The 23,927-nt window shown below is 38.4% G+C and overlaps 1 protein-coding gene across 2 annotated transcripts; it reads left to right on the forward strand.

The window, feature by feature from the left end:
• Positions 1-8,270: 8,270 nt before the first annotated feature.
• Positions 8,271-23,549, forward strand: DAZL (deleted in azoospermia like). Of its 2 annotated transcripts, none has more exons than XM_071735561.1 (11): positions 8,271-8,359; positions 12,366-12,500; positions 12,803-12,894; positions 14,468-14,519; positions 17,223-17,289; positions 17,614-17,747; positions 19,080-19,157; positions 19,890-19,940; positions 20,919-21,023; positions 21,739-21,837; positions 22,571-23,549. In XM_071735561.1, exons 1-11 carry the CDS (start codon positions 8,354-8,356, stop codon positions 22,622-22,624), a joined length of 873 nt encoding a protein of 290 aa, XP_071591662.1. In that variant the 5' UTR covers positions 8,271-8,353; the 3' UTR covers positions 22,625-23,549. The 2 variants fall into 2 exon arrangements, with proteins under 2 accessions (XP_071591662.1, XP_071591661.1); XM_071735560.1 differs by lacking the exon at positions 8,271-8,359 and adding an exon at positions 8,757-9,571.
• Positions 23,550-23,927: the final 378 nt, after the last annotated feature.

Below are 23,927 nucleotides of genomic sequence, written 5' to 3' on the forward strand. Positions count from 1 at the left end.
GTTTAGTATCCTATATATACATCTAGATCCAAATATACATGCCAGCAAAGACACTGCAAATGAAACTCATTCAAAAGTTAATTAAGGCTTTTCTACACATGGAACTGTTCCTGATTAATTCCATATGGGGCCATTCTTATTACAGAAGTGTCTCATTCCATTTTAGTTAAACTGGTTTGTTCAGGAATGAGAGTTGTCTGTACATGGACTTAATCAGAATCATTTGTAGACTATTTTAATTACTTGTGATCAATTAGAAATTTTAAAATAAATCAGTAAGCTTTAATTCACAAAGTTTTGTGCTGGACTAGAAATCTAGCTGTAGGGATCTCCTTGTGAGAGCATCTTAAATATCTATTCAAAAATTATTATTTAGTAATGAATAATATTTTGACCTGTTTTAGTAAGTCAAATAGAAAGAAGGAAATGTACTGCAGTGAAAAGACAGGTAAGTTTTAAGTTTCTCAAGAAGGGTTTCTATGTTCAGGCCTTGTAGTTGTCTCCTCTCACTTCATAAAGAATCTGATTTTATTTGAGGGTGAGGACAATTTCATAGCCTGCAAGTAACTGCATGACAAAGACTACATCAGCAGAGGGCATTACAGGAGTGGAATCTCTCTCTTTTCCTCTGTCTTGTGCAAGAAAAGCACTTGCACACCAGGCCAACAGATCCACCACTGTCCCCTCAATACAGGCACCCCACCTCAGCTTTGTCCTGACGGAACGAGGTGCCTCAGCACACCAGTGCTGAGTTGGAAGGGGAAAGCAAGAAGAAAATGGCCCCACAGTTTTCCAGGAAGGGTTTCAAATAGCTGAGGCCACAAGACTAGTATTGCAGATAACACCATCAAATCACCACCTTTTTAGCATAACATATATCTAGACTGATAACACATTTTTAAGACGTGTACCTAGCCTAGTCTCAGTACTTGCCATTCCTCTTTGTTTCCTTTGATTCAAATATTTTGATTTCTTGAAAAGTAATGATTTTGGCTGCCTGTTCATACGACTGATCATGGAATGACTTTGTGCCCTGTGGAGTAAAAAAAAAGGAATTTTAAGTGTTTTGTTTTTTATGACCCTGGATGCATCAGTTCTGTGAGACATACACCACAATGATAACCCAGTATATTTCTTATTTATGATTTTCACCTGGTAGACAGAAGATCTCAAAACACTTGCAAAATCACCTCTCTCTAAAATCAAGTGCACTTTGCTGGGAAGTCAGCGATTTCTGTCTTAGTGAGTAGGAAAACTCACTAAGTGGTAAAAGTGGTACAATACCAGAACCTAACAGATCATATTTGTTGGCTCCCTTTGGCAAAAGCATCTTTAGGAAGCTACTGTCCTTCCTAAGGAATTCTAGCTGCTTTAGAAAACATGCTGAGGTCTGAAGGTAGTGAAAAATTATGTAGGATTTCCTACACACAAACTTTTGGCACAATATGCTTGCTACACAGACCCAGAGCAACTTTGAGGGGTTTTTTATTATTATTTTGTTTTTATTTTATTTTAGCAGTAAATACATCTCAGCTACCAGTTCTACTGCAAATAGTTAACAAGTAAATTGGATACTATATTTTTCCTCCAGTGGAACACAACCTATTTCACCACATGAGTATTTCTACCCATTTGTCATGTTAACAAGAACTGTGTTGACATCGTTAGGCTCTGTTCACATGACCAATACAAGGGCAGCTTTTCCAGCAAACCTTTCAACTGCAGTCATATGCAAATAATCCTCAACTATTCAGTACTGCGTCTTTAAACGCTCTGTAGTTAGTGTCTTAATAGCTGTTAAAGAGCTCACTCAGCCTGCTATTAACTCTCACAAAACCAACGCCACTCAAATATCCTCCTCTTGACTGCTCAACTTTCTGCCTAAGAAAGGAGAACACAAGCCAGAAATGTAGTTTACTATAAATATTTCATTCCGATGCTGAGCTAAGCAGGTGATAAATATCACTCATTGTCCTCTTCTTTCTCAGTTCAGTCAGGAAGATGTCAGTGTAATGGCACCCATAAACTCAAGCAGCCTCAGACTACACAGGTGCTGCTGTTTGGAACGGTTCCGGGTGACTCATTACATGACAGAAGGGACATCTTCCTAAGAGAGACCTTTAAATCCCTGTTCCGACAAGCAGGGAGTGTCCCGTGTAAATTGATGGTGTAGAAAGAATTCAAATCAGCGTTACAAGCCCTTTGACCCGAAGTCTGGATAAAGTGTTTTGCTTCCAAAACCAGAGTGCTGATTCTCACCTACTGACTGCAAAGGCAGCGCCAGGTATTTGTATCTAGAAGCAGTTTTCCTGGCATGAGCAAAACTGGCAAAGATTCACTGCTGGTTTTACATCTTCCTCATAGTGTAAACACATAGAACAGAAACTCTGAGGGAAAGTAGAATGCAGTTTGCTTCCATTTACGAGAATAATAAACCCCGTAGGCAGAACTAAGTGCTATGGGAAGTCAAAACCTTTAGTCAGAAACCAGGATCAAAAGAGGTAATAAATTACAAGATACCAAACAGCTTTTGGACTTTAAGCCACAGATGAAAAGAGCCCCAGATCAGATTTGTTCAAGATTCAAATAACAAGCAGACATCTGCAGATTCAATGCACTGAATTTTCATTTCAGGGTTTCCCAATTCAGCATATTCCCTATCAGCATATGGGGCTCTGGATGTGCATAAGATTGTATCCCACTATTTCCATCACCCCAAATGCCTATGTGGTTTGTAATCTGTAGTCAGAAGTAATGTTAAGAAGCTCAGAGCATTCGTAACATATACCATAAATATAATTTTTTAATACTTTGTGGAAGAGAAGGTTTAAAAGTACCATTAACCCTTTCTCAGTTCTATCTTTTCCAGGACATAATTTTTATTAAAAAATTATAAAACCCAAATTGTTGTGTTTATTTAATCAAATATAAAATGCAGACTCTGTGGAAGCTGTTGCTTTGCTGAGATCTTGGTTGAAAATAAGGCAATAAAGAATGGGTCCAAATGCTATAAGCAAAAAGTTATCTTTTGGGGCTCAGAGGTATAAGAGGATAAAAATTTCAGCCCTCTGTATTACTGACTAGAGGGGATTTTTTAGTATTTCTCCAGAAAGAAGTATCCACAGTATGTGGTGTACCACATGAACACCCATTAGGCTCAGAAGCACACTGGTATCTTTCAGAAGCAGACAGGTGGACAAAAGTTGTGTTAAATTCAGGACCAAGGCAGTCAGTTGAGAGGGTTATCTGAGCCATGGCTGTGTGTTTCCATAAAGGCTGGAATGCTACTCCAGCATATATTGAAATGCACAAAAGGATTCTGCTTTTCTTCCTCCTCTTTCTCCTGTAGCAGATGGAAGGCTTAAGCTCTGCAAGAAGTGACAGGATGACATTAGTAATGCCATCATACAGTGAAACCTGTGTGACAGACAGCATTTGTTTTATTTGTCGGTTCTAGCTTCTACATTCTGTTAACACTAGAGGCACTAAGGTGAAACTCCCTGAAGGAAGGGATACACATCTTGTCATTGACAGCAACTCATGCTCCTTACCACGCTTAGAGAAGAAAAGTTTGCAGAATCTGCAAGATTAGAGAAAAGGCAGAAGTACCTGCAGCACACCCAAGAAACTAATGAGAAAAGCAGACAGATACTCCATGCAGTGCAAAAACTTCCTAGAAACTGGAGATGTGTACAATTTGTTACAATTCAGAGCAGTTCTTGCCTACCCGATGGCAATTTCTGGCAGCTCAATGGCTCCTCACCTCTTAACAAAGTTGGTTTATGGAAGTAAACGATGGCAAGGGAAGCTTCTTTACAAACAATTTTTATTTCTATTCTTATTTAGTCTGGGCTTTTTATTTCAAGAAAAAAAAAAAAATAATCCCTTGTCCCATTTAACTACCAGTTCAAGTAAAGCCAGTCTTTGGGTTTTTAACCCTTTTCCACCTTTGAAGATCTCAATTTTAAGTCAAAGACTTAGCAATACCCACTTAGAAGCTCCAGCAGACTGAGCAGCCTCACACATAGAAAATAGTATTCTGGATTTCTGTGTGGAGTGCAGCACCAGCTGAAATGATTGGGGATGCTTTGTGCTGACCCTGGCCTGCTGTAGCTGGGGCCCTGCCCGGGACCATGAGTCGGAGACAGAGGGAGGCAGCAAATCAGTCTGAGCAAAGGATCTGCTGCCCTGCGAGAGGCTGAGCAAGCCCAGGCAGTAGTCGGCCACTCACCCATCCTGAATGCAGTTGACCTAAGGAAGAAAGGGCAGAGGAAACACAATTAAGACTCTTTAATCTGCAGACTGAGACAACTGATAATGTATAGCTATGGCAAAATCATTAATGGCATAAAGTTGTGTCATAAGGAAAACGTTGGCTGTTAAGTCATGAATGAGATGGTTCTAATTAAATTACCAGATGAGATTTAAAAAGTATGTACTTTTTACTCAATGTCTCGCAGCGCTCAGCTCCAAACTCTGTTGTGCAGAGGCCTAAGTCAAGTTAAAAAAATTACAGTAATAATTTACAAGAAAAATCATCAAGTATTATGAAATACAGTAAGGAAGGGACCTCAATAAATGCTTCTGAGGTTGCAAAGGACAAGGAGAAAATCCCAGCAAGAAGAATCACTCTATACCTTTCCTGTCTTCACATCCTTTCCCTAAGCACCCCTGTTTACAATCATCAACAAAGATACTGAAGTGGAGGGACTTTTGATCAGAACCACTTGTGGCCACTTTAACATGTTCCTAGATACTCACAGTTCATTCATGAAAAATGGTTGGGTAAAGAATATTATATATCTGTACAATATATTAAATTTTTTCAGTCACAACATATACTATGGTACCAGAGTATGTGTCAGCTTTTTTTTAAATTAAAGTTATTCAGGTTAAAATTTAATGAACTACTCAGAATTCAACTGCCCAAAGGCTAATCACAACAAATTGGTAGTAAATTCATTATCAGACCAATTAAAGTGTTCTAAAATAATGCACTTTCTAGAAAAATAAACTCCCACAGAACTTCACAACTGAAAATTAAGTCATTGGTTTAATGTTCATAATAATTTTCTGGTTTTCATCCAAGTAAAGGAAACAAAAGAAAATATTTTCCTGGAATTTTATGCAAGCAGAAATTTACTGTGTCTTAAAAATATATTATTTGTGTTCCAGATACTTCTTACAGAGTTAGAGAGTGAAAAATATTAAAAAAAATAATCAGTCACCACATGATCCACTACATTTCAAAAGATATTACCATGCTGATAAGAACGTTGATTCAGTTTTACTTACTGAAGCCAATGGAAACTCTATTAGCAATTTCAATGCAAATGATAACAGTGTGTAATTTTTTTTTTTTTTTAATACAGATGTCCATCACAACGTTATGGTATAGCCCCTAAAATAGCCACCCACAAGGAAATAGCAGTACAGGAAAAGTTCAAAATTTAACTAGATACAGCATGATCCTTTAAAGCTGTCTGCTGTGCAATGCACGTGGCATCCTCTCCAGTACTAAATAGGAAACTCAGAAAACAGACATTCAAATTCTTTTTGGCAACTCAGCATGTTTTTCTCAAGCAAGCTTGGTTAGCTGTCTAAAAATTGGAACCTTCTTCTATTTTTCTTAACCTCATAGCTTGAATATCTCTTTTATGTACATCTTTTCTTGTTCACATTATTTCCTAAGAGCAGCTGGCTGCTTAGCTCTACAGAAACACTCAACATGACTTTCATGAGTGATCCAAAACGGCAGAAGAGATGATGCTCCAATTCAAGTGCTGTATGTTGCTTTTGCTACCCACTTTAGGGATACATCTAGAAAGACTAAATCCAAGTTGATTTTGAAGTATGTACTATCTAGTACACTGTAAGATGTAACACTACTTTTTAAATCAGATTGGTAATTTTTCATCAGATTTTTTTTGTAGAATCCTCATCCACTACTGCCTACCAGATCCCAAACCAGAGGCACTGCCTGAATTATTCTGATTTACCAGTAACTCTAATTTAAAAACAAACAACAAAAAAAAGGGCAAAAAAGAGTCTAGCCTGGACTAATTTTGATGGTAACATTGAGACAATCACAGTAACTGATTACAGCTCCTAGATTACTTAAATCCTAAGATTCAAGGGAGAACACAATTTGGCTAAGATACTTAGGTTTTTGTTTGGCTTGTTTTGTTTTTGTTTTTTTTTTAATTGTAAACGTGTGTTGGAATGAAAATTACTTCACGGTATAGCAGAATATAAAATCAGTCTCTTCTTCTGCTATTTAGTGCATTTAACAAAGCTGCTGATCAATAACCCTTCCAGTAGCAACATTAATAAAATAATCCATGATAATTTTGTACTCCACTCTGTTGACATCATCAGAAATTACTCTGACCTCTGTTTTAAGCAACTGTTCTCCAATTTTAGAAGCTAATACGGAGTTAACACAGGACACAATCCTGACCCAAACCCAGTCCTCAGATAGCCTCAGAAAACTAGAATCTATAACCGTTGGGTGAGGCTTGCTTTCTTCCAGCAACTACACCATTCTGCTTTTGCATTAGAACCATACTACTTTTGCTAGAAGAGGACAATGCTCATCATTTCCATAATAAAAGCTAAAGAATTCTCTTTAGTGGAACGGTATTATCACTTACAGGCCAGTTATCTTCCACTTAATAGCAAACAGGAGATCATTCAGAATACTTCTGCTTAGGGCCATAAAAGAGGAGGAAAAAAGGCAAAAAACCACCCACCTCCAAACTGTCTTCTGCTCTGTTCTGGAGTATTAAGACTAGTTTTAGTTTCAAGTTACTAAAAGGAGAATTACACTTTTTCCACTTAAGAAACAGTGATATTAACCTGTTGTCACCCTTAAGGTCAAATATGAGACCATTTTATTCAACTAAATATTGCACACTATTTTCCCTTCACTGTTGGACCACATTTTCAGGGCCTCAGTCTGATACAGTACTGCTGACTGTCTCTTTTATTTTAGTAAATGGACATTAGCTACATAAAAGCTGATGCATATGCTTACCTTTGGATAATACAGCAACCCCAATAGCTTTACCAATATCCCTCCTATAGTTAATATAAACACATCTTTTGTGATCAGAACTTTGTTACTGCTATGCCCTAAAACAGCTCTGGGTCCAGGTATATCTAATGTAGCAATCTACTTTTAATTATTAATATCAGCACCTGAAAAAGGTGAACACTTAAAAATATGATCCAAGCATTAGAAGAAAACAGATTTCATAGGAAAGTATAGCTTACTTACTATATACACTTTAAAGTTTAGTTTTGTATGTCCATTATATTCCTAAACAGGTTTTATTCTTCTGTCTCCACCATTAAAAAAAAAGCAACACATAACTAAAAAAACCCTTACTAAACCAGCCCAGAAGTTAGGTTTATTTTGGTGAGGTATCCCTAAGTTTCCCCTCTCCCTGCAACTTTCTGAAAATCTGTGTCTGTTCTAAACATTTGGTACCAGTGGTAAACAGCTATTTAAAAGTAATTTCCAAAGCTCATTATAAGCTCCTTATTACTCTAGAACCAGAGGGGCTCACGGAGTGGTTTCTACCTAGAAAGGTCTTGGGAGTCTGGTGAGCAGACAGCAGCTCGTTTTCAATAAAGGCAGCAAGAGATGTGACAGGAACAGCTCGCTCTAGAACAGCTACATGCCACCAATTAATGAAAATTGATGAAGTGGCTTCAGCTTGTGCCTCATTACGTCTGAAAACCTCTTCAAACAACACACCACTGGCAGATCTCGTCAAACCAAACAAGTTCTTGTTCTTGTCAAAACGAAAAGAGCTTGGCGCTGGTACCGCAGGCACTCAACAGCAACGTCCTGCTCACCAACAAGGCCACCAATAATATTCCCACCTAATCTCTTCAACAAAGAGAAAAGATACGGTATCTTTCACCCTTTAGAGACATCCCACTAAAGCACAGGAAGCACAAAAGCTGACCCGTGAAAATCCAGACAGGGCGAGGGCCCTCAGGACGCTTTAGGCCGCCCCGGTAGCGGCTGTGAGAGAGCGGCGGCGAGGGAAGGTGTGGCCTTTCCCCGCCCTTTCCCACCTCGGGCTACTTAAGCAGAAGAGCGGTGAGGGGAAGAGGAGCTGCCTTCCCCCACCTCGAAAGAAAACTGAAGAAAAAGGAGAGGAGAAAGAAAAAAAAAAAAAAAAACGGAAAAAAAAAAAAAAAACCTTAAAAAAAAAGAGCACTAAAAGAAAGACAGAGAGGGCTGCTCGGTGTTTGTTTTATTTCGAAAGTTCCTACAGCTCTTATTTTTAAAGGCCTCGTTTATTTTATAAGTGTGTGGGCGCAGCCTCAGCTTCGGTCAATGATGGTGAGTGGAGGAGGGAACCATGATCGGCACAGTGGGGAGCGGGTTGAAGGGGGTGCCTGTGAACAGGGGGCGGATGGGTGCCGGGGGTTGTTGGTGGCTTGCGTGGGTCCTCCTGCGGAGCTGTCTCTCGTTGCTTCTTCGTGGGGTGAGGAATGAAGCTGCCTCCAGCCGCGGGATTGTCGCCTTATACCGTAGAGATGAGTACGCTACTGCCAGAGTTGAACCCCTGAGGGTGACTGTTCTTTTGAACACCTTGAAGGTTTTACAGTTTTAAGGGAACGTGAGGTATTAAAGTCAGGGAGGGAATACTGCAAGCAGAAAGTCCGGGGCTTGTGTGGGGGAAAGTGTCATGGCGCGGAGCCGTCGGCGACATGGTCTGGGGAGGCCTGCGTGGCAGGAGGCACTTCGCACCACGAGCGGCCATTTTGTGATAGTCCTCGTACGTGGCGCCGAGTCGCCTCGCACCGCCGGCCCTTCTTGCCCTCCGCATGCCGTGAGCGGCCGCTACCTCCGCCTGTCCTGGCAGGCCAAGGCCACCCAGGCGGGGCGGCTTCGTCCCCGCCATGGCGGTAGGAGCGGGCTGGAACTCTTACCCCAGGCGATGGGGGTGTTCGAACAGCTTCCACTCAGAGGGGTGCCTGCCCTTCAACCCTCGGCCCCGCGCCTTAGAGGAACGTGAATCCCTCTTCCCCTGCCCCTCTTCTGGGAACGGGGCCGTTAGGCAGGCGGGGTGCGAAGCCCACAGGCCGTGAGGCCGTTAAATGGCAGCGGGGTGGCGGTTGGCGGCCCCGCCGTATCGGTAACGCTCTCGCCTGAGGTTCCCTGGTTTGGTTTTTTTTGTTCTGTTTCGGTGCGGTTTGTTGTTTTTTTTTTTTTTTTTCACCCCTGCCAGAAAAAAAGAAAGCGGCTTCGCGAAGTGCGGTGTGGACTCCGTGTGGTCAGTGCTCCGGCTGCTGACTGAACTCACACGTTGCTCCTTCACCATGAAGTGGCTGTTTCTGGAGGAAATTTTTATTTGAAAAATTGAGATTCGCGGCTGCAACCCAGACATTTAAACGATAGCTACGTCAACGGCGTAAAAGTAGGGGTAATTTTGAAGTAACAGCCATTAGCGTGTGAGCGTATTACAGTACTTAAGTGACAGCTCCACCTGCTGCCTAGATGGAAGACGGCGTTGTTTTCCCTGTCGCGGGAGCCATGTTTTTTCTTCAGGTAGTGTTGTCATGGTAACTGAGCCCTGAGCACAGAAGGTCTGCGCAGTAGGACAAATATGAGGAGTTCTAAATGTTTAATTTTTTAAAGTGTTTAATACTTACTTTAGCAGTATGTGAGGCCAGGGAGAGACAGAAGCCTGAGAAATCAGGGCTTTGTTCGGTGGACAAAAGGAAAGTGAAGATTTTACTCTTCTACATGTGCATAAGACTTCTCTTTGTAAACCAACTTAAATAGCTAAATATTTCCACAACCAAGCCCTTATGGTGGTCCTTTTCCACTTCTTTTTTTACTGTATTATCTAGCCTTATGACTACTGTAATCAAGAGGTTAATCCATTTTCCTTCATGCTTGCTTGAATGATGCAAAGAGCAAACTGATTAAATTTACCTTTTGATCAAAGGAAAAAACCCTGTAATTTCCCAAAGCTGGTAAAACTTGAAATAAGCTCTGAGTTTCCTGACATCTAGAAATCTGTTTTCTAAAATACTTCAGGAGAGGTACAGTCTAATCAGCTCCTCTTTAGGTGTTTCTAAAGGGATGATTCCCTTCAGCTAATGCTATAATTTCAGGGTCATCAATTCATAAACTTAGGAATTTTCCAGATTTTGAACTCTAGAGATTGCTTAGGCTTTTGGACACTTGATTCAGTAGCATTGTGAGTTCTTTGCCCATACTGTATATAGAAATTAAATTGTTTACATAGTGTTATATTGCACAGGTTTTAGAAGGAGCAGTGGTTTGTTAAGATGGGTAAAAAGTTCTGCATTGTAGTACCGAAGACTGGAAGAATAACTTCAAAATTAGGTGATTTTCTGTCTGGTCTTAGTACTTCAAAGCTTTTAGCATTTGTGCATTTTTCAGCAACAGCTCCTTTTCAAGATAATAAAACCCATATATTAACAGATTCTAAAGTTTGCTTTTGATGTTGAACAATTTTTCAGAATGCTTAAGTAGCCTGTTTACTCTTAGATATTTATTGTATAAAAGCATTAAAGAAGTGTATTTTCGTTTAAAATTGTGTTCTGTATCATTAGTGTGCGGAAACAAATGCTGCAGTTCCAGGGCAGCCAAGGGTATCTGTGACTTGTTGCACACCAGCAAGTCGCTGAATGCCTCTGCTTTCTTGTGCTGCTTCTGGCACTTTTTGGGTGCCTTTGCTGCGAGCTGTTTCCTGTTTTAGGTTGCCAGAGAATTTGCACAGGAAAGTGAATGAAGGCTTTTTCAGCCTGGCTCGCTGAAACATCCATAAATAAATAGAAGCCAACAATTAGATCTGCTTAAGGCTGCTGTGGAGTTGCATTTGCAGATTTCAGTTGAAATGCTCTTATAGCTGGAGCTGCTGCCAAAGCAGTGGTCTCCTCACATCTTGCTTAGTTTTTGCCACTGTGTTCTTGTGCTACCACAAGTGTTCACATAGCTGCAGATCAGGCTTGGGTCAGAAGTGGATCTGTCTCAAGGGTGCTGCAAAATTTTTTCTCCTGTGGAACATAGTTTTCATCTCCTTGAACGATGGTGTCCTACTACAATAATAGGGAAGGGACTGAGCTACCCTTTCTCTGTTAGCAGCAGAAATGTTCAATTACATAATCTTCCTACCATGGAAGAGTGGAAGTTGTGGTGTCCAACTTAAATGGAGGGTTAAGGATGTTCTTAGGAAGATTAAAGGAAAGGAATTAACTTGTAACTTTTACTGAGAATTTGCAATAGTGAATAAATTAATGTAGGCTCCAGTGACTGATAAATGGAACCAGATTTTGTCTGTGGTATAGCTCTATGAAACTTAAGTTCATGACCAAATGTTTTTCAGAAGAAAAGCCTCTCTTTTGTCTCTTCTGATCCTGAGGTGGGTGGATCTCATGCTGGTCTCTTTATCATAGTAAGCTGATTCTGTACAGTAGCAGAATATTAGTTGGGTGAAAAACTGCTCACTTTATGCTGATCTTCTTGACAAACAGCAGAGTCAGCTTAATTTGAACAAACTAATGTTAAAACCTGTCTGGAGGAGGTGCAGGAAAAGAGACTGTGACAGACCCTCTTTGCCTTTTAATAATGGTTTGTAGAAAATTTGGTTCAGGCATGCTGAAACTATTTGGAAGGCTGGATTCTAGTTTTGGCTATGTTTTAATTGGTGAGCATATCATGTGCCTCAAGTATAGTTCAATTCTTGTGATGGTCTCACTCCCATACTGGGTGTCATTTTGAATCAATATTTGTTGCTCACAGCTTCAGTTTGTGTGCATTGAGAATGAAAATTGTTACATGAAAATTGGATGCTACCTATTGCAAATTATTAGGTTTCAAAATACTGGGTACCCTTGACTAAATCAAAGGTTATAATATCTGATGTAGGAATATTGCCACACCAGTTGAAGTGTAAGGAAAAATACTGAATTACTGAATGTTTAGGGAGTGTTGTATCTTTCTCTGCAGAATGAACCCATGAGTCCTAGGTGATGACAAAATGCTTCATAACCAAAAGAAGGATGCATCTGAAGCCTGGGTGTGCGAAGTGGTAGTAGTAGCAACAGTAGTCATAAAGATTCATATAGTCATGTTACTTAAAGTAGCCTGCCTTAGGTCCAGATTTAAGTTTTAAGAACTTCAAAGAATAATTACTTCAACTTTTTTTTGCTACGAATGGTCTCCTTGCACTAAGTACTTTAGAGTAATAGGAAAGGTGCTATTGCATTTCATTGTCTCATGCTGTGTCTGTGGGAAGATGCAGGCATTCTAGTATCTTAGTGAATTATAAAAATAAGACCAACTATAAATTTGTGTTTCAATTTTTCAGTCGGCAAATGTGGAGACCCAGTGCACAGGTGTCTTGGAAGATAGTACCCGCCTGTCAACAACCAGTCAAGGATATGTTTTACCAGAAGGAAAAATCATGCCAAACACAGTCTTTGTTGGTGGAATTGATATAAGGGTATTTATATACTTTTAATTGTCTAAGATTTGTATAGGGTACTTAAGTGAGAAGGAAATGGGAATTGAACTCCTGGGTTTTTTTGTGTGTGTGGTTTTTTGTTGTTTTTTGTTTTGTTTGTTTGGTTTTTTATGTCTTAACCTATGTTAAGATACTGTAAAATAATGAAAGACTTTTTGGACAGGTGAGTAACTTTAGGTCTTAGGGTTGTAGAGGATGGTTTTAAAAAATGCTACTGGCTGCTTTAGATCAGTTCTAAGCAGCTGAATGTGTTTGAAGAAGTTTGACTTTGTATCTTTTAGATGAATGAAGTGGAAATTCGGAGTTTCTTTGAACAGTATGGTACTGTGAAAGAGGTGAAAATCATCACTGACAGAACTGGTGTTTCCAAAGGGTGAGTAGAACATGAAAAATTAAGTGTTTTGTTGCTTATGTGTATGTCATTCTGTCATAGATAATAAGAGCATCTACTTAGCAACACACTTGATGTGCTTAATCCTTAATGCCAGCTGCAGTTTTATGTTGTGGTGAACTAGTATTATGAAACCTGTAAATCAGGATAGCCCCTAACTCATTGTAGTCCTGAAGAATAATCTGATTTTTCTGATTTCGGTTTCCATTTAGGCAAAAGAGGATTATTGCCTCTTAACCAGTGAAAACAAAGCTTGAAATATGTGTGATGCTTATGCAGACTGTTTGTAGGGTTCACAAAATGGCTAGAGTACACAATCAGTACACAATCAGTACACAATCAGTACACAATCAGTACACAATCAGTACACAATCAGTACACAATCAGTACACAATCAGTACACAATCAGTACACAATCAGTACACAATCAGTACACAATCAGTACACAATCAGTACACAATCAGTACACAATCAGTACACAATCAGTACACAATCAGTACACAATCTGGATAGAATTAAGGATATTTAAGAGAAGGGGTAAGTAGCTTATTCAAGGCAATGAGACTGTACTCTTCTAACACTCAAAAGTTACAGAGAAAACAGCCAAGTTTGTTTTATGTGAATGAAGAGTTAAACTTAAGAAAACAAAACTGAAGCAAGGGGCATTCACATTGTATAAATAAAAAATTTCTGAATTGTCTGGTTAAACACTTGAAACAAGATGTTGGACTGGAGTTCTGGGGAAGTTCAAACAATTTTGAAGCTATCCCTGCTGTTGGAAGGCAGGTTCACCCTCTGAAGTTTCCTGCTGCCAGCCTTTTTTTTTTTTTTTTTTTTCCTAAGATTCTGTGTGCAGATCCTGAGAACTCGGGTTTTTCCTTAAGCGTGTATACTAATACATGAGCTGGAAATCTTGATTTCCTCCTATTTGTTGCTAGTTGTCATGGTGAATTCTGTTGTGAAATTAGCCAGTGTAAGTTTCTGAATTTTGCTAATAAATTGGCATACTCCGTTGGTTACCACAACTGTTCCTGTAATGCTCTGAAATTATCTTCATTTTATAGACTAGATAAACCAGTGGGACAGTGAAATAAATCACAATCTTTTCAAGGCTCATGTATCTCACTGCTGTTACTGTTCTGGAATATCAGCTATTATCCAAACCTATGTAGTAAATAGAAAATTTAAAGGTAATTTAGACCTTTAAACTTTACAGTTTTTTTTCTTTTACTTCCTGAGTTAGTAATACCATCAATAGTACTCATTTCTAGTAGTTTAAATGGAAGAATTGCCTTTACATCTCATTCATATTATTCTAGGATCTGGTGTTTAATTTCATCTGGCCCAGTAGTACACTCTGCTAGTTAGCACTAAATATGTGTTCATGTTGAATAATAAACTAATATGTTTATAACATTATAAACAATGTCCTACTTGATACTTTTGGCATGCAGTGTAATGTACCTGGTGTATGTACTACTAACTTGTCTTGTTCAAAATAATTTAGTTAAAAATCAAAATCCGGTTACTGAGTAGCCTATTCTGTTCTTTTCAGGTATGGATTTGTATCTTTCCTGGACAATGTGGATGTTCAAAAAATAGTAGAAGTAAGCTCTTTGTCTAAATTATCTGAAGAAGTTGATTTATTGAGGCTGGAGGCATTTTTGGGGGAAACCAAGTCAGGTACTCTGTAGAGTAAATTAGAACAGAGAGTTGAGGGCTGCCCAAAAAGTCAACCGGTGAAAAATTTTCCATTTACTTAAAACTAGTTTTAGCCCTGGTGTGCTTGAACATGTCACTTAATATTATTATTTCTGGTTGTTTTAATTCTTTTACGTACTTGAATGCCTCATGGTTTTGGTACTTGGTTTCTGTGTTGGCTGGTGGTCTTAGAACTCTTGTGCTTATGGCAGATGCATAAACATGATGGCATTATTATTGAGAATCACAGTAACATAAGAAAACATTATTTAAAGCTCTTCTGTTTTTATAATTCAGTGTTGTAGAAATTTTAAATCTTTATTCTTACAACCATGTCTGTTCCTGGCTTACACTTACTGTACTAGATGAGTGTGGAATGCTTGCTATAAGGGTGGATATCTCTACAGACTGAAATAGCACTGTCCTTTGAGCTGTGTACATTGCTAATCTTTTGTGTGTTTCTTAAACCAGAAGGTGCTGGTGTATCTCCATCAGCATTCACTGAGGTGACTTTGTACTTTAGAGGTCTTGGAAGACTCAGAGTTAAGGCAGATTTTCTTTCAGTGCAAATTTCATGTATGCATGCAGTATGAATTAGTGCCTTGTCAGGAAGAAGCATATCTAGGTAGAAGTGATTCTACAAAGATGGGGTGGAAAAAGGGGAAGGATGAACATCAGCATTTTAGAGCGTAAGTCACAAGCAGAGGTCACTGCACTAAAACCATTTCAGGCATTATCTGTACTGAGAGGTCAGTGTTTCATGTAAATGAGATACAGCATCACCATGGTTAAAATGCCTGCATTTATCAGCCTAGCTCAGTAGCTTTGTGCAACTGGAAATATTTTTCATCTTACTTAGGCCTGATTCCATTTGTAACTGCACTCCATCTCCTTTGAGGGGGAGGTCTGTCTTGTAAGAGCTCTCATTACTCAGATTGAAAAGGTGGTTGCATGGTTCTCTGCACAACTGTATTGCAGTAACAGGTAAAAACCACCTGTCAAGCTCGGTAGGGTATTTCATCTTTTTTCCACCCACATCCTTATTTTATCAGTATGAGAAGATGATCAAATAAGACATTTTTCATATGGCTCTTGTTATTTTGCTTATTTTTACCATCAACAGTAAAGTTGCTGTTACCTGCTCAAAGCACATTCTTCAGCAAAAAAGGGAGAAAAAGCTTCCCTAGGTGCTTTAAAATTGCAAACTGCATATTATAAAGCAGGCAAATCCTTAGTGTTGCCTGAGGCAGTCTAGATAGACTGCATCTGCATCTTATACTGACTTCAGCAGTTTATACTAAATTTCTGTTAATTGGGGTGAAAAATAGTCCTTCTGGTGTGTAAAACATTGGTGTAGTCCTCTAAGCTGTAACTTTAGGTAATAGCATGTGTGATACGCACATCTTAATAGGTAGAGAAACATGCTTCTTGTCACCATCTTGGCAGAGAATGTGAGAGCAGACCCAAAGATTACTTCTCTTCTGGGAGCTCTGTGTGGTGAAGGTCTTAAGTACCTGAATAAACATTAATCAGGTAAAATATATGTGTGCAACTTTCTGTACTCCAGAGACTATAATCTTGTTGAAAACAGAATCTTGGAGGCCCTCTTCAACAATCAGTCCCAATAGGTCTTGAAATATAAGGGTATGGTAAAAAAAAACAAACCCTAGCATTTAGGCAGAACTTGCAGAATGAGACATTTAGTGTGTTTCAGGTATTTGCTGACTCCTGAAGAGTATTTCCAACCCTGTTTAGCAAGTCTTAAAGGGATTTGTTTTCCTTGGTTTGGGTGTTTGAGGAACATGTAAAACATATTTCAGTTTCTCTCTTCTTGATTAGTTTGTGAGCTGTGTTCATGCTGTGGCCAAAAACATTGTGAAAACTCAGTATGTTTGCTCAATGTTCTGAAGCAAAGCTTGTGCAAATTTCTCTGGAGAGAAAACGGTAACCTGCAAGTAATTGGTAGTGCTAGGATGTGCTTCCACTTCGATAGTGTTAGGTGGACAGCTTCTAACACTTTCCATGAAGCCTATTAGGAAGTTTGTGGGAAGACAGGTAAGTAGCAATGAAAATAGGGCTTCAAGGGAACCTAGGCTGGGAACATATTAAACACCAGCCAGGCAGGCTGGCAGCAAAGGCTTATGGCTCTTTTTTAATTGGTTGGAAACACAGGTGCTGAGATACTAATAGGCTGACTCCTGTTCTTATCTCTGCTGTCAGAACGATTCCAAAGAATGTTTATCAGTATGGTGATAGGCACTTTTAATATAAAAAATACAGAGCCTGAGGCAACAATAGTTTTAATCTGTGTTTAAAACCAGAAAGATGAGTCATAAATAAATATTTGCAAACTACTAGAACTTCCTGATGCTATTAAGGCAAGTGATGCATAATGGGTTTGAAGAGTTACTGAGTGGGCAAATGCATGTACTGAGACCAACCACTGCAGTGAACTGAAGGTATAAGGTGTTGAGGTGGGAGAGGAGAAGGGAGATTTTGAGGCTGTATGCAAGATGATGCTGTGGTGTAGAAGCAGAGTAGTCTCCTTAAAATCAAACAAATGACCCACTTCACTGAATCCTTAGCTTACAGAATAACCTGTCTTTCAGTCTCAAATCAACTTCCACGGCAAAAAGCTGAAATTGGGGCCAGCTATTAGAAAGCAGCAAAACTTGTGTAAGTATACGAAACCAAATTTGTTCATATCCAAGTGTACACAACAGTTTTTTTAAAAATTATACAGTAATATGTTTGCAAATCCTTTTTATCTGCTGTAATTTGTATTTTACAATTAAACTTCAGTTGTGAATTTTACAGCCTCGCTACTTGTGTGATGTTGCACAGCTTTGGTAGTAACACTCGGGTTGGTAGCATAATCAAATACAGCTAATGTTAAGTTAAATGTAGGAGTGAAAATGAGACTTTTTGAGAGTTGTGTTCAGAATGCTAATGGCATATGTGTGAAAATGTCTCAGGTTTTTTTCTTTATCTTAAAAAAAGGTTCTTATGTGCATCCCAGACCATTAGTCTTCAATCCTCCTGCACCACAGTTTCAAAGTGTGTGGGGCAGTCAGAGTACAGAGACGTATGTGCAGCCTCCACCTGTGATGAGCCCAGTAACACAGTATGTTCAGGTAAGGCTGTTCGTGCTGCTGAATTTGAATCATAATTAAATATTAAAATAATTAAATATTTTTTAAGATTAATCACATACTGGAATCTCAAAACATAGTCCTGAAGTTGTCTTGCATTGCCTGCTAGTTCTCGCTCTCCAGTAAGAAGTGCAAAATTTTAAAGGATGGTAACGACCTTAAAATTTATTCAGTGTTGTGATGACTTTGTAAAATAGAAGAGACTTTTTTGAGGATGAGACAAGTGTTAGAGGTGGAGGTAAGATACACTTATATACCAGTTCCTAGGCTGTCCTGTTACTTGTTTTAGATGCACTTTATAAACCAAATGTGTCTGAATGTTTAATGTACTGCTGCCCTGCCTCAAAATAAATCACAAACTTTAAAAATACTTCTTTTTAAACAAGTATGGAACCGGAAGTTGGCTGGTGTTCTTATTTTTATTTATCCTACCCAAACAATGTTCTGATTCAAGTTTTTGAACTGTTGTTGTCCGTAAGAACAACACCTTCTGTTAACAGCTGTGACCAGTACAGTGTGTCTTTATTGGTACTTCTGTCTGAGGGGCAGGCAGAATACTTTAAGTCCTGTGCTGTGAATTAAAGGCTTTCCAGGTGATGGTCACTTAATATATTAACCCTATATGATACGGCAAATACAACAGGGCTGTGTTAATTGCAAAGTAATGTTAATGCATATTTTTTTGAATGAAGATCAGCAGACTGCAGTCATTTGCAGAAATACTGTTTTCTTAAGGGAGAGAGCTTGATGCCATTAAATTTGTTGATGCTCATAAGTTTATTGGAAGAGAGCAATAGTGTAGGAGGAATTAATTATCTGAAATGCTGGAATGTGCTTTAAAATCTTCTGAGGAAGCTAAGAAGGTTCCAGGTTAACAGTTAAAAATAATTGCAAAGAGGAAATGTTCAGAGAACTTGTCTGAATTGTAACACTTTGCTTGTATTTGGCTTCAGGAAACTGGCCCTCAGGATAGTTGCTTTTTTTCAGGTCAACTTTAGTAAGTTTAAGGGTGAGTTGTACTTCTGAAAGGACTTAACAACTACAAGCATGTGTGGGGGTTTTAGACATGTGATACATTTCAGAATCCCACTGTCTTGAGATTTTTAGTGCCTGAAGTGCTGAAGCCAAATGGGAAATCTGAGAAATTTGGGTTTCTTTAAAACAATGAAGATATTCTGAAAGGACAGTTAAAGCAACAATGTATATATGACTGAATGTTTCTAAAAATGTGCTCCTGGCTTTATAAATAACTGACAAATATCATACTTTGATCGTGCTTCAAACTTGGATTTTTAAAAAAGCTTTATTTTGCAGACATATCCATACAGTTCACCAGCTTTGTTGATACAGCAGCAAGTTCCTGTAGGGTATCAGCCAGCCTACAGCTATCAGGTATGTAATTCTTCAATAGCAGCAGAAAGGCTGTTTGATACCTGACAGAACTTCAGTGAACAGTGCTAACTGGGATTTGATCTTTCTGTGTTTCTCTGAATTGTTTCCCTTCAGTTCCTGCTTCACAGAAATGAAAAGGAAAAACAGAACTAGTGATGTTTATCTTCCCAATTTCACAAAAAGTAGCACTTTCTTCTTATGGGAGGGGGCTTTGCATTTCTTCATGATACAGCATGTGTAGCTGATGTTAGTCACTTGAAACAGAATCTCTTGAGTATTACTAGGATGTGTGAATATGCAGATTTATAGAGAGGGTTCTTGTGCTCTTTAGCTCTAAAGATGTCTGAGAAAGGGCTTGACTGGTACTGATTAACTCCAAAGTGAAATGTATGGGTAAGTCCTGTTACTGAATCTAAACTAGAAGTAGTTTAGAAACTGTAAGTAAACTGGAGGTTTGGGATGCTGCCAGCGAGGCTGCTATGATTCCCCTTGTTTTCCTGATCTTTATTAATACTTTTTAAACTTTAAACAAAAAGAGGATGGAGTTGAATTTGGGGTATAGATGACTTTGTGCTAAACACGTATGAGGTACACATGAAAAAACTGTCTACTGGATGGAAGGCTGTAAACTACTCAACTACATGAAATATTATAAAATAGTGGATCTTAGAGCAATTCCTTGCCTTTGGAAATGAATGAATAAAGTTGGTTCTCATCCAATTTTTGTTTAAGGTTCATCCACCGTGGCCTGCTGGGGAGCAAAGAAATTATGTTATGCCTCCGGTAAGTACAAAGTGAAGCTTCTGGAACTTTGTTTTCTCAGCACACTGTTTTGACAACCTGATACTGAAAAAAAAAAAAAAATTCCAACCGTTTCTTGACTGGATTTGTATGTAATCTGGCCTATAGAAATCTGTAGCTGGTGACAATTGTTTAGGATTTTCTACTGACATGATGCATTTTTAAGAGCTGACTGGTGGAACAGAACTAACTGTTTTGTGGTATTAGTCCATATGTTCTCATCAGAGAATTTAAAATTTTAGCATAAGCAGAACAGGTTTTCATGAAAAGTTCCTGGTAAAATTTGCTGTAAAAGCTGCCAGTCTTCTCTGGAAACATCTGGAAGGATCTTTCAATAAAGAATAAATGCTTTATCAGTCTCTTAGCTATTGTAATTAAACTCTGAATTGGGTTGTCAGTTGCAGCACTTTACTGTAAGCAGAGGTAATCAGGGAGAGTTCTAGAAAAAATGTAAAATGGCTTGTTCATTTTTAAACCTGCTTACATCTGAAAAAAATTCGGTGTACTAGGATGAAGCACTCTTCTCTACAGTTTTTCTTGTTTGAAGAGCAACTTCTGGTAGTAGAAACATAGATGTTTTGTTTTCCTTTCTTTCATTGGATTTTAATGCTTAATTTCCAAGTTACCTGCTGCTTGTCTCAGATCCTCGGTAAACACCTTTGTTGCTTAGTACACTTAATAAACCCATATGTGGAGAAAGTAGGTTGAGGAGCTAGTTCTGGAGTGATGGCAATGTGGAGAAAAGACTCTTTATTAGCATAAATCCTTCTTGGAAGGAAAAATAATTGACTTAGTAATGCAGATCAGGATACAATATTTTCCTTTACTTGTGAAACTATGAAGTTTTAAGATGAGGTTGGCATTGTTTATGGCTAGCTGAGGACCAGTGACAAAACAAACACAGGTGTGCATGTTTTCCTAGCATTACTGAAACACTTCAATAGTAAAAAAATTATACAGGTCTACACTTCAGTAAGCTACCACTGCACTGAGGATCCAGAATTTATACAGACGGAATGTGCTGTTGCAGAGCCAACACAGTTGTCTACTAATGGTCCACAAAAGGTAAGCGCTTCCTCAAAATTTTCATGGGTTTTGGTTTTTTTATAAATCTTATTCCCAGAAATTTGTACGTGAGGATTGTGGCTTGTTGAAGAGGGCTGCTGATTAGTATCCTAGAAATTAAGGTTATAGTTGCCATTTCATACAGTTTCTCAATCAAGTGTATCAGACTTCTGTGTACAATTTCAGAAGGCCTCACATTTCCTTCAAGTGTTAGTGCTTATAGTGCTGTAGGCTGTATAAAATATGTACAGTGAAGTACTGCAGTGGTTTCAAGTGTCCAGGCTTTACTTAATCTGCTGGGAATTACAGGAGAAATTAAAAGATAATAAAGTAGGTTATGTAGCACAGCCTGCTGTTTTATGCAGATATTTTAAGCTTGATGCATCTGAATTAGTTACATTTCCTCCTTCTGTGGAACGTGACCTCAGTCTGGCCAGTGGTTGGCTCTGTATTGAATTTTTTAAAGGAGGCTTCATTTTTCAGCTGTCAGCCTATTCCATAACTGAACTGTAGCATGTCACTAGTTAGAACTGTTATGTTGTAACATTTAAGGGCACTAATGAGTTACCAAGATTATTTAAAAAAAAAAAAAAAAAGCTCAGGGAAGATAAGAGGAATGGTTAATGTGGTGGAAACCCTGGGATTACACCCAGGTTGCTAGTAGTGGACTAAGAAAATCAGTAGTGTTGTAGATGTGCCTGTGATTGTATTTCAGAAGTCTGTGGACAGGAGCATACAAACAGTAGTATCCTGTCTGTTTAATCCTGAGAACCGTCTGGGGAACACCTTTGTATCACAAGAAGACTACTTCAAGGTATGTAGTGAAAGCAAAATCAAATCCCTAACACACAGATGACCTTCACTTTGTTCACCTGTAGGTTACCACAAAGATGAAGGGATTCATTACTGTGATGCCATTTGAATTTTTTTTCTTTCTTGTTAATGATCCAAGATAAAAGGAGTTTGGCTTTCAGTTAGTTGATGCTGAGGACAAGTGCTGAAGGTGAATTTGCTGGGTTTAATCAAGACTGCGTAAAAATGCTGAGCTGAACAGTCAATTCATGTTGTTTATCAGTGACAAATAACTGAAAGAGCAGTGGGTTACTGCCTAGTTTGGATAGATAATGGTGGGCCTTTACAGTCTTTACATGAGGTAATTAATAACCCACTGTGGATTGTGGGTCTTCATACTTTGTGTAAAATATGTATGCTTCAACAATGAACTAGACCAGTTTGGTGGCTGTTTATTTTCTTTTGCTCTGTGTTCAGTTCTCTGTAGAACTGCAGTTTCTGATTGCATTCTGAGTGATGTTTAATTTCTGTTGTTTATTAATGTTACATTTAAAACTTTGCTTCCTTTTTTAGAAGGGCAGACTTGTAAACTAGGGACATGTACTCTGAAGCAGGAATATAGAAGCTGTATTTACCAGTTTTGGAAAGGGGTGAATAGGGTATAGAATGTCTTACGATGCTTTTCATGAAACTTGAGTTGCTGTCTTATGGTTGTTATCTAGAAAAAATGTATTGTTTTTGCTATCCTCTTTCAGGAGAGGAAGCCCCATCACTTCAGAAGAGGAAGAACAGTACTCAAAAGTGTTTGATCAACAAAGACAAGTATCTAAATTGCTTGACTGGATGTTCCAACAGTTTGCTTTAGCAATATGTGCAGTATAACCTTTTGCGAAGAGTTGCTTCAAGTTGAAATTTGTGTTCCCGTTCTGCCTGTTTTGATAAAGTTGGTTTTGCTTTGTTTGCAGTTTAAAATTTTAAGAGTTGATAAACTTACATGTTTCATTAATAGTTTGCATGCTTCCTCTGATAACTAACTGGAATGTTAAAGAGTTCATATGGTTGTTTAGTGCATGTTGATTTTCTTCTGAGTTTTAAGGTACAGTTTGCATGTTACTTGGAGTTGTTCTTAAACCACAATTTAAGTGGCTAATACTGACCAGTTACCTCTTGCAGTTTAAAAGTAGAAGCAGCTATTTGCCCAAGAGGTTGTATTTTAAAACTGAGCTCTTAATCAGTGGAACAGAGATGTCAAGTTCTAATTCAACTGAAGCCCTTTTATGTCCTGGTTGTCTTTTAGACTGCCTAATCAATGTTATGTTCATTTATGACAGTTTATGTACCTCCAGTCTTGAGCATCACTATTAATTTTGGGAAAGTAATTAAGATAATCCTGAAATTCCTGTAAGTAATTTAAGATGCAAGAATGTAATTAGCTGTATTGGCTACTCAGTACAGTATGCCTTTTTTTACGTGAAAAATGTTAGTCATAGCTGTATGTTAAAACTGTGAGAAAATACTGCATGTAAAATAAGCCTTTGTGATGCAAACTGTTAATCAAAGAGTATCTGTAAGCCTATTTTAATAATTACGTAGATTTTAGTAATGTATTTTGAAACAATTAAAATAAATTTTTATTTTAACTTTGGTCCCAAACCTCTAGTACCAGGCTAATGTAATACTAGAGTTAATTGTAAGCTAACTTCAGAAAGACATAATAAAGATTCGTTGAACCTATTGGAGACTTATTACCCTTTATGAGAATTTGAGTGGCTACAAATTCATAGTAACAAATTCTGTAGTAGTTCTTAGCTGCAGTTTTGAAGGAATAGAACTGAGAATTGTACTCAGTCTTGTATGTTTGTTGGGTCCTAGTCTGCATTTCTCCAATACCTTGTTCCCTTCAGACAAAAAAGGAGATCAGCCTCTTTTAAGGATGTATGTGAGTTTCTGTAGGATTGCATATTGTACTTCAAATTTTAAGGTTTAGAAAGGGTAATGGCTAGAAAAAGACTTTCCCAGAAATATGTAGGTGTTAATGAAATGGACACAGTGAAACTGAGTTGATACATTAAGGGAAGTGGGCATTAAGGGAAGGGAAGGGGAGGAATAGAA

The sequence above is a fragment of the Heliangelus exortis genome, chromosome 2, assembly GCF_036169615.1.
Source record: "Heliangelus exortis chromosome 2, bHelExo1.hap1, whole genome shotgun sequence".
NCBI lineage: Eukaryota > Metazoa > Chordata > Aves > Apodiformes > Trochilidae > Heliangelus > Heliangelus exortis.